Genomic DNA, 10,688 nt, shown 5'->3' on the forward strand with positions numbered 1-10,688 from the left:
ATAAAGTTTGAAAATATTGGCAGCCTTCCGTGTCTTTCCGCCGTAGCATGTAGCACAGGCTGAACTCACAAGTCATTCGGCAAGTCTAAAGACGAGAAAAACAGGATTGAGTGCATTTTATATTTCGGTTCCATGAGTCTCTAACTTGTCGGCAGCATCCTGTGGACTCACACGGCTTTGGATCCCTGACTGACAAGGCCCATTCCTGTCCGAGGGAAGGGGTGACGGCACCCACACACCGGGTCCTACAATTCACCAGATCTCATTTGATGCTCATTGGGTTCGCCACAAAAAGCTTGGACTTGTTGAAACACAACCTGAAGGACTCCAGAACACTGCGCAGCAAGCCATTGCTGTCGGGTCGCGACATTCTCTTACCAGGACTGATATTGAGGTGAGAACTTAAGTGAAAAACAAACCAAAAGCAAAGCATCTGTTGTCATAATGAATCAGGTATCCCATCACAAGTTTGTATTTTTTAAATGTTATTTTATTATAAAAGCATATTCACAGCTATGTGCAGAGTCTTCATGTCAGACCACGACCCTTTTGTTACCCAGTGTTGAGGACGGACGGCATTAGTGGTGGAGTCTGAAGCGGGATGATGGGGATGTGGTGTGGTCAATTGTGGAAGATGTTTGAATTCAGAGTCATGTAGTTTGGACCGTAGACGTCGTCCACTGCAAGACAGAAGACACTCCGATTAAAAAAATGTATTCAATTGAATTTTTTATATATATAAATATATGGAAATTAAAAATAAATGAATAATCGTAACAATTATTTTTCGTTATAATAGCACTAATAACCATACTGTATCTTTTACATATATTCATTATAATTTACTGTAAAAGATACAGTATGGCTATTAGTACTATTATAATGCACAATAATTGTTGGGATTATTGGGCATATAATTTATTTTTCCTTTCCGCGTGTGTGTGTGTGTGTGTGTGTGTGTGTGTGTGTGTGTGTGTGTGTACATATATACATGTACACACACACACACTTTATTATATATATATATATATATATATATATATATATATATATATATATATATATATATATATATATATATAGTACTAATAACCATACTGTATCTTTTACATATATTCATTAGAATTTAATGTAAAAGTTTGGTTATTTGGTTTGGTTACAGTATGGTTATTAGTTATATAGTTACATATAGTTATAGTGTATACATATACACTAAATGTAGCTAAATGACTGACTTCTGTATTCAATATATACAAGGTGGTATTTAGGACAGATATATACGTCAAAATAAGCACACCATGAAAATATTTACTTTCTTTCACTGATAAGAATGTAATATTTGGAGTAATAATTGGATATTTTTCAGGAATGGTTCACAGACTTCAGGAGACCCACCTGAGGAGTCACTTCCACTTGGGCTGAAGCAGCCCGTGTTAGTCTGGTTGCTGTGGTTCCACGGCGAGTCCTTGTGTAGGTCCTCGCAAATCTGAAGGCAGAATCACTGAGTAGAAAAAAAACATAGAAAACAAGAAGCGTACTGATATTTTACCTTGAGAATTGTGTAGAAGGGGCAGTCTGGAGTCAGAGACATGAGGAAGAGAGTGGTTATGATGTTGTTATTATGTTATCACATGTAAGGAGCAGCGTTGTTCTCTCACCGTTGCTGCTTTCAGGAGAAACCTGAAATCTGTCGCTGTAGATTTCATCAACACCAGATTCAATCTCCACGGAAAGGCCCAAGTCGGGAACCTCGGTGCTCATGTCTGGAGCCACAAGAGACAGCAGGATTCAGCACATGTCTGGAGCTTCATGAGGCTGGTGCTGAGCCTCCTCCCCCTCACCTGGGATGTTCAGGGGTTCTGTGCTGTCAGGTCTGTTTTCCTGAGGTGAGAAGTCGTCGTCTGTCTGCGACTGACTTGTAGAGGACTGTGCATCCATGTCGTCGTCCTCTTCCTCTACCTTCACCTGCACCAGGGATGAGGTTTAGTCATTGTTGACTTTGTTCACAAACTTCAAGACAACTGAAATCAAACTGTTTACCTTTGTCTTTCTCTTCATGTCCGTGCCTCTCCCGCGTCTTTCCCGGCGAACTGCAACAAACCGGCTGATTATTCAAACTGTCCGACACTGAGACATGGCGGAAGACGTTGACCTCTCTCACCTCTGCGCTTCACCGGAAGCATCCTGTAGACCCGTGCGGCCATGTGACCCTTGTTAACGCTGCGGTCTTTCACCTCCTCGATGTCGGGCAGGGAGTTCATGGCACAGCGGAAGTTGGCTTTCCACGTCTTGGGGTCCTCCACCTGGCCCTCCACGTACTTCCCTGTGAGAACATTGGGTCAGTTCCACTCTCATCTCGGGCGACGGCCCCTGGTTCTGGCAAGAGAGCTGCCTCACCGGTGTGGAGGGCCCAGTCTCTGAACAGACACGCGTCCTTGCTCATCTCCCAGCCGTGGCGTGCGGCATGTTTCCAGGGGATGGTGAACATGGTCTTATCCTGAATGAAAGACAACATTTAACATCCAAACCACCTGAGTGAGTTCACTTGAATTTAGCCACAGATAGCGTCACACTCACTCCTCTATTGCTCTTCAAAAGTAGTTGTTAACCCAACTGTTTATTTACTTATTTGTAAATCCTCCCATTCACTCTGCTTATATTGCTTTTTTTTTTTTTTACACAAATAGCTGCAGCTTTATTGTATTGTTTACTGAAGCCAACTCGGACTTCAGAATTTATTGAACACAGAAAAGATGCGTTTGAATCCTCAAACTATGGCTGGAGCTGCATCCCACTTTGATTCAAGAACATAACCACACACTTTAATGGTCACCTTGTCAATCCAGGTCAGACCCGAGATGCTCCTGGAGTTGATCTTGTCCAGGAGCCACGGACGCAACTTCTGCCTCTTCGCTGGCATGACGGGCTCTTGAGCAGCGGAGTTCAAATGAGCACAGTTGAGAAGTTCACGGCCAAGATGAAGAGGAAGCGAAAACCCGCGCGTGTTGTCCCGTACCTGTCGCTGGACTATGAGAGATTAAAAAACACGATCCGACTCATCATCTTGAACCAGTATAAACTTAGTCCGAGACGTTGACACGGTAACGTTTAAAACGCTCTAAACCGGTAAACTCTCCAAATAATCATCTGTAACTTCACTTACTCGTCAGTCAGCCAAAAGATAAATAATCTCCAAACAGTGACCTCCTTCGCTGTCGAGCGTGCGCGCGGGGAAGCGACGCTTCTCCAGACTGTTGCTGCTGCTCGACTTCGGAGCGTTTGTCCGGATGGATACTGCGCATGCGCCTTGAGGGCAGCGAAGCCTCGGCGCTTCCAAGAAGTCACGTGGGTTCAAGACTGGCTGAAAAAGGTGGTGACGGTTTTGGGGATGCATTTACATCACCAGACGCAAAACCTTTCGCCAAACCTGAGCTTTTAAACGTCTAAATATACATAAAAACGAATACAATTACATTTCATTTATTAACAAAAGCGATTAATCCAGACTCATGTGATGTATATAGGAATTTCCTTTCACCCTGGTTTTAATTCCCTCTTCGCATGAAGGTTCATAGAAATGAACTCACTTGGAGGAGACACCCCTCCCGTTTAAAACTCTTCATTATGCCAAAGAAACATGCCTTTTACAGGGAATCCATTTCCTTGGAAACTGCAGCAATTTAAGAGGACGTTTCGCGCAGTTAACCTGCGTTAGTTTTGCAGAAAAAAGTCATTTTTGTTTCTGTGTTGGGTTAAATTCTTCCACCAGATAACTGTGCTTCCCCAGCTCCTGTTCCAGCAGCACTTAAACTACGAGCTGTAAAACTAGATAGCTTAACTTGTGATTAAAAATGTTGGTTAATTTTTAGCAGTTATAAAGTCCTTTCTATGTTTTGGTCTTCAAAAGGTTCATTCACCTCAGTTTAAACTGAGGAAAGTGAGTGGTTTACAAGTCACTGGCGATGTATTCAGAGGGGAAATTCATCACCGAGAGGAAGAAGTGAAGAGGTAGAGGCGCTAACCCTATCATTCACAACTGACAGCGCCCCTGAAGAGCCGGCTGGATCCAGAGACAAGCCTTTTTTTGCTTCTCAGAAACTTCATCGGAAGATAAAGGGCTACAATTCTTCGGCCTCTCCCAGCCGCCATGTGGACGTTCTGCTCACCTTAGCCCCGCCCCCAGCAGATGAAACAATGAATCAGGACCCACATTTTTGATGAAGTATTTTTTACGTTTATTTTTATTACAAAAAATAGGAATATTCAGAACTATTTACAGCGACAATGAAACAACAATAAAAAATGGAATTCTAGTGTTGAGGATTGAAGACACAAGTCGCTTTGCTGTGCGACGGAGCAACACCACACAAAAGCAGACAGGTCATGAGGAAATTCTTCAACAGGAGTCTCAAATGGGATGATGGAGATTGGGGGCTAGGGGCTTCACGCTTGCTAAGAAGTGAATGGAAAGTCCAATTGCGAAGACAACCACGACCCGGTCCAACAGTCTGCGCTGTTTTGGAAGATGTTTGAATTTAGCGTGGTGTAGTTCGGACTGTAGACGTCTTCTGCTGTGAAGAGAGAGACACGCTTGAGTGACAATAGACACCATGATGGCCGCTACAGTGCAGACATTCCAGTGGTTTGGGTTGGGAAACGGTGTAAGCGTTCACACTTGTAAAGTTTATTTACTTCGGGCAAACAACGACGTTAAGTCAGGGGAAGTTCATTGAGTCATGGGAAGCATCCACATGACCTCAGAAGCTGTCGACAGATGGACCACACTGTCGATCAGCCATGATTGTTACGACTCCTGGTGAGCCTCTAGAAGTAACTCCCTGTGGCGGACACTGCTGCTGTGGCAGGGACGGGTATTAGTGAATCTAAGTATATTGACCGAGGGTAAAAAAAAAATTAAATGTCAAGGCAAAAACATTAAGATCTGCTCGGCCAGGATTTGTCAAGTTTGCTCACTGGATTGTTTTCAATCCGCTCAATGGTTGAATAAATCTTTTCTTTTCTGGGACTATATTTCATCCAGCTGAATTTAAAGTGTGAAAATCCATTATTTCTTAAAGTGGAAAGACAAAGCCAAAAGGATCTCCTTGTTTAGTGACATGAATAATGTGACTTATTTGTTGACTATTTTAGCAGAGACATAAAAATCAATTTTTTTCTTCTGTTTTTCATTTATTTATATATTTAGGTTGTTTATTTATTATAATAATATATAGTATTATTATAATAAATTAAATGAATAATAATATAGTTCTTTATAGTTTGTCAAAATGGGTATATTTTACTATATAATTTCATAATAATGTAATTTGATATTTACAGTTTTTTTTGTTAAACTTCAGGAGACCCACCTGAGGAGTCACTTCCACTTGGGCTGAAGCAGACCGTGTTAGTCTGGTAGCTGTGGTTCCACGGCGAGTCCCTCTCCATCTCCTCGCAAATCTGGAAGCAGAATCACAGATGAAGCAAATATTCTTCAGAAGAAAAAAAACGGATCAAAGAACGAAAACAAGAAACGTACTGATATTTACCTTGATAATTTCGTCGTAGGCGCAGTCTGGATCCAGAGCGGAGACATGAGGAAGAGAGTCATGATGAGTCAGGGCTCTTCATACACATGAGTGATCAAAGTAAGAAAAAGTGTTGTTCTCTCACCGTTGCTGGTTTCAGGAGAAACCTGAAATCTGTCGCTGTAGATTCCGTAAAAGTCTGACTCAATCTCCACGGAAAGGCCCAAGTCGGGAACCTCGGTGCTCATGTCTGGAGCCACAAGAGACAGCAGGATTCAGCACATGTCTGGAGCTTCATGAGGCTGGTGCTGAGCCTCCTCTCCCTCACCTGGCATGTTCAGGGGTTCTGTGCTGTCAGGTCTGTTTTCCTGAGGTGAGAAGTCGTCGTCTGTCTGCGACTGACTTGTAGAGGACTGTGCATCCATGTCGTCGTCCTCTTCCTCTACCTTCACCTGCACCAGGGATGAGGTTTAGTCATTGTTGACTTTGTTCACAAACTTCAAGACAACTGAAATCACACTGTTTACCTTTGTCTTTCTCTTCATGTCCGTGCCTCTCCCGCGTCTTTCCCGGCGAACTGCAACAAACCGGCTGATTATTCAAACTGTCCGACACTGAGACATGGCGGAAGACGTTGACCTCTCTCACCTCTGCGCTTCACCGGAAGCATCCTGTAGACCCGTGCGGCCATGTGACCCTTGTTAACGCTGCGGTCTTTCACCTCCTCGATGTCGGGCAGGGAGTTCATGGCACAGCGGAAGTTGGCTTTCCACGTCTTGGGGTCCTCCACCTGGCCCTCCACGTACTTCCCTGTGAGAACATTGGGTCAGTTCCACTCTCATCTCGGGCGACGGCCCCTGGTTCTGGCATGAGAGCTGCCTCACCGGTGTGGAGGGCCCAGTCTCTGAACAGACACGCGTCCTTGCTCATCTCCCAGCCGTGGCGTGCGGCATGTTTCCAGGGGATGGTGAACATGGTCTTATCCTGAATGAAAGAAGCACGATAAAGCCGATCAGAAACCATTCCAGTATTTATATGGACAGTAATCTAAATACAATTTAAAGCTCATACTTCCTCATTCAAACCTCACCTTGTCAATCCAGGTCAGACCCTTGGTGGAGTTGGAGTTGATCTTGTCCTCCAGCCATTGGCGCATTCTCTGCCTCGCTACCGGCATGTTTCTTTCCTGAAAAAGCACAGAAAAGCGGCGTTAAATTGAGCTACTTCTGGTGAGTTGCGACTGTGAGGTGACGAGGTCACGGTGGCGGAAACGAGAGTGCGAGGGAGTCACTGCACGGAAAACGTGCGCGCCTGCATTTCAAGCGCATGAAAAAAAAACTTCATTCGAATGCAAGTTAAGTAATATGAGTGGTGCTTTTGTTCGGATTATGCGATGAATAAACTTCCTAAAAGGCGTCAAAAAGTTCACTCACAGTTGTCCCGCGTTGTCTAGCAAAAAGGAAATCCCGGAGTATTCCTCCAAATATTCGTCTTCTCTCTCAAGCATCCACGAAGAACGGCAAGTTTTGTGATAAAGCTCTCCCTCGAAGTGCAGCTTTATATCCTCAGAGCGGGTATTTCCCACAGGTCTTGGTCGAGAGGGAGGGGCGGCATGGTGTGGGACGCATGCGCCGTGCCGAGTAGCGGCTGCAGAGAAACCCAAGCGCTTATTGGAAATCACGTGGGTAGACAGAAAACGAGGGTGTGTGGTGGCGGAGTCAGATCTTTGGGTCATTTTTGTATCGTAGAAAAGCAAAGACTAAATAAAAAAATAAAGCACGTGTAACGACAAAAACATTATAATAAAATCCGTATAATTTACATACTTTTCTCATTGAGTCCATGACTAAAACGGCACTTTTAAAGCCCTATTACTATATGAATCAGTGTGTTATTGTAATAGTCATTTTGCATGAGTAGTAAATCCATATATCCAATCCATATATGTGTCGTAAATCATGCTCTTCTCTGCGTAATTCTGCAGCTATTGCGATGTTTTGTTGTTTGGCAAAAGCATGAGACACAGCCACGCTCGGCTGTCACACTCCTTCAGAAGTTCCCCCGCACTGAACACGCCTTTTACAGGAGATATGGCATTTCCATGAAACCTGCAGTGGTTCTTAGCGCCACTAGAGGGCGCCGCGTGCCACACGCGTCTGTTTACATGACGCAATAGTTTCTGCTCGTGCATGCCTCGGTTGTAAGGCGCAGTCAGCCGCGCACTTCGGCGAAACCCTGCTGTTCTGAGAAAACCAATCTGAAGCCTCTCATCTGCGCCGTGCTGCCAGGTGCTTCCCAGGCGCGCGCCAGATGCTGGTTACGAGTCGCGGTGGCGCACGCGCGTCCCGGGAGCAAACGCAGGGGTTTTTTTCAGGCTGGAATTTTGTCAGGGATTTCTTCTCCAGAATGGAAAACGAAAATTGGCTGACAAACGCCAGACAATGATGCAATCCCAGAGGATGAATGAAGGAGCTGGAAAAGGGAGCTGGGTTACAATAAATCCCAGCTACTGCGGACGTTGCCCATGACCACGTGACCTTTACATACAGTGCAAAAATAAAGGTGATACGAGACACGTCCGCCCGCATAACATCCGGTCTGTCTTTTTCTTTTCAGTGTGGTATAGCGACTCAGGGGTTTGAGAAGAGTCAGAGAAGAGAATGTTATTGGTGAGTGACTCAAAAACACAACATGTGATCTTAAATTGATATAAAACGTATAATATTAGTATTGATATAAAGCTAATGTAAAGTATTATAAAATATGTCACATACATTTACTATAACTACGATGATATTACATTAATATAAAATGGTATGCATTGAAAAAAGTAAACAATACAAAATTAATCAGATAAAATAATTGATCAAATTAAAAGAGATCCCCCTCCTCAGGATCCACAATCCTCAATGGTGACGTCACTTGAACACCCCCCACACACTATATATATATATATATATATATATATATATATATATATATATATATATATATATATATATATATATATATATATATATATAATGACTGGATTCCAAACTCAAAGCAAAGCATTAAAAAGCCAATACAACACACACACACACACACATATATATATATATATATATATATATATATATATATATATAACCCACAAAATGAGGCTTAATCTATTGACAGAGGGTCCCCACAAAAGCAAAATGTCCCCACAATGGTGTGTTTCCAAGAATTGGGCAAAATGTAAGGGTCTCCTCCACACAGGGGTTTAAATCCCTGTCTTCCTAAACTCCATAAAAAGTTTTGATGGTGCTTAAAGACCTTTTGGGATCAATAATCATTCATTCATAAGCTTATGAAGAAAATTCTGATTGAGTGTTTCGAATAAAATAAATAAAAATACCCTCATTAAACTGTTTGATAGTTAAAATGAAATGGAAAAAAATCCATATATATATATATATATAAAAAAAGTATAAATTTAAATTGTTTAATCTGCTGTGACTGATTTGCCACATTTGTTCTTTCTATTGTTGAAACATACAGAAATGTGTATTTTTATTTATTTCACCTTTCCATTTTTTTGTTGGCCTACTTCCTATTCATTAAAGCCTCGATAAAATATCAACAATATTGGCCGATATTCCATACATCAGTTGCATCTTATGACACAACATATTATGTTTTGAAGGTTAGAGTCTGTAGGAACTAAAAACACACTGGACAAAGTCAAAATACATTTCTTCTATTTCACTTCGCAAGGGTTTAGTTTTCATGCTACTTTCACCTTTCTCATGAGAAAAGGCGCATACCACTGACAGTGGTCAACATATTCTTTTTGCACGATTATGAGATGTTGGAAATGTGCCGTGGTGGACATGGTGCTTCAGTCAAATAGCTGAATAATCGGTGTCAGAGTCCAGAGCAACCACTGAAGTTACCATGGACAGACAGACGGACAGACACCATTCCATCCCAGCTTTTGTCTGAACACTACTCCACTCATCCTTTTTGTCCTGTTATCTGAGAAGAGAAGCTCGGAAAGGTGTGGCTCTCCTGCAGGAGACAGATGGAAGGTCCTGCACAATGACCCCATTTAATTAAGAGGGTCAGTCACGTGATGCCACGCGTCGAGCTGCGTGGTTGACCGTTGCTATTCGATTCTAGTTTTCACTTTGTATTAACAAACCGCACTTGCTTTTCATTATAATGAATCTAACTACTAGATTTGTGAAGCTATAACGCCTCAATCTAAATCGTAGCGTTGTGCAGCGACGCGTTTCACGTCTGAAAAAGCGTGGATTAAATGCCATTCACATTCGGCCGTGCCACCGCGTCATCGCTCTCACTGTGTCAGCCGTTCTCAAGGTTACTTTAGTTCAGTGGGCGTGGACAAGGCAGTCACGTGCTCGTGACGTGCGATTAACGTCCGTGTTCGTGATGGTGGCGTCTCCGGTTGTTTTTTAAAGAAGTTATTTATCTTCAAGAGCAAAACATTTGAATCGCTACATTCAATGGCACAATCGATATGAAAATATGGATTAAATTTTTTTTTAAAAATATGGCGATCACAGGTGGAAGTGACGATACCGCAATTCCCAGAGCAGACAGGCAACATGAATAGAAGCCGTGTTCGTTGAGATCACAGTAGACTATCCCATTGATTCTCCATCTGTGCTCCCGTGGTATTCGTTTCCATGCACATATCTCGGACAACGCCCAAATGTTTACACAAGAGAAGGCGTCAAAGCTTTTCTTTCCGCGTGGGGTAACCGGAAGTGACGTATATCATAATGTGTGGAATAGACGTGCAGCATTTTGAGCCGCTGTTAAATCATTCAGTTCATTCATTTTCTGAATTGTGTTTTTGCATTTATTATTATTTAATTTTAAAGCCATTTTAAGCGATCAAAATATGCCGCGGTAGTTAAATTAATTTTGGTGAATGAAAATAAAACTTTCGTTGCGGTTGTATGTGCCTTAAAGACAAGCGATTTTGTCTGACAATAGTTGACAATCATTGTAAAGTTTCAGAATCGTCGTTAATCATTTAACGATAATTTTAATGACAACTTGAGAGTTATCATTTCAACATTTTCATACGCTATTGTGACGTCAGATAAAAGTGCGATTTCTTTAATGCAAACCGGATGCTTCGATCAAAGGTGAGGCGCAGCATCTACT

General features: G+C 42.5%; 2 protein-coding genes across 7 annotated transcripts; both read right to left on the reverse strand.

Moving 5' to 3' along the window:
- Positions 1-471: 471 nt before the first annotated feature.
- On the reverse strand, positions 472-3,285 carry LOC128748909 (interferon regulatory factor 1-like). Of its 2 annotated transcripts, XM_053847982.1 has the most exons (10): positions 3,164-3,285; positions 2,834-3,027; positions 2,398-2,497; positions 2,157-2,323; positions 2,041-2,091; positions 1,842-1,965; positions 1,659-1,763; positions 1,550-1,575; positions 1,396-1,486; positions 472-680 (listed from the first exon to the last, which is right to left on the reverse strand). In XM_053847982.1, the coding sequence occupies exons 2-10, from the start codon at positions 2,918-2,920 to the stop codon at positions 622-624; spliced, it is 810 nt and encodes a 269-aa protein (XP_053703957.1). In that variant the 5' UTR covers positions 2,921-3,027; positions 3,164-3,285; the 3' UTR covers positions 472-621. The 2 variants fall into 2 exon arrangements, with proteins under 2 accessions (XP_053703957.1, XP_053703958.1); XM_053847983.1 differs by having other exon boundaries at positions 479-680; positions 2,041-2,090; positions 2,162-2,323; positions 2,834-3,259.
- A 926-nt stretch (positions 3,286-4,211) lies between these two features.
- On the reverse strand, positions 4,212-7,119 carry LOC128748376 (interferon regulatory factor 1-like). Of its 5 annotated transcripts, none has more exons than XM_053847077.1 (10): positions 6,962-7,119; positions 6,619-6,714; positions 6,413-6,512; positions 6,177-6,338; positions 6,056-6,105; positions 5,857-5,980; positions 5,674-5,778; positions 5,550-5,575; positions 5,370-5,460; positions 4,212-4,571 (listed from the first exon to the last, which is right to left on the reverse strand). In XM_053847077.1, exons 2-10 carry the CDS (start codon positions 6,703-6,705, stop codon positions 4,453-4,455), a joined length of 864 nt encoding a protein of 287 aa, XP_053703052.1. In that variant the 5' UTR covers positions 6,706-6,714; positions 6,962-7,119; the 3' UTR covers positions 4,212-4,452. The 5 variants fall into 5 exon arrangements, with proteins under 5 accessions (XP_053703052.1, XP_053703051.1, XP_053703050.1 ...); XM_053847076.1 differs by having other exon boundaries at positions 4,212-4,568; positions 6,056-6,106; positions 6,172-6,338; XM_053847075.1 differs by having other exon boundaries at positions 6,056-6,106; positions 6,172-6,338.
- Positions 7,120-10,688: the final 3,569 nt, after the last annotated feature.

Source organism: Synchiropus splendidus, chromosome 17 (assembly GCF_027744825.2).
Source record: "Synchiropus splendidus isolate RoL2022-P1 chromosome 17, RoL_Sspl_1.0, whole genome shotgun sequence".
NCBI classification, from domain to species: Eukaryota; Metazoa; Chordata; class Actinopteri; order Syngnathiformes; family Callionymidae; genus Synchiropus; species Synchiropus splendidus.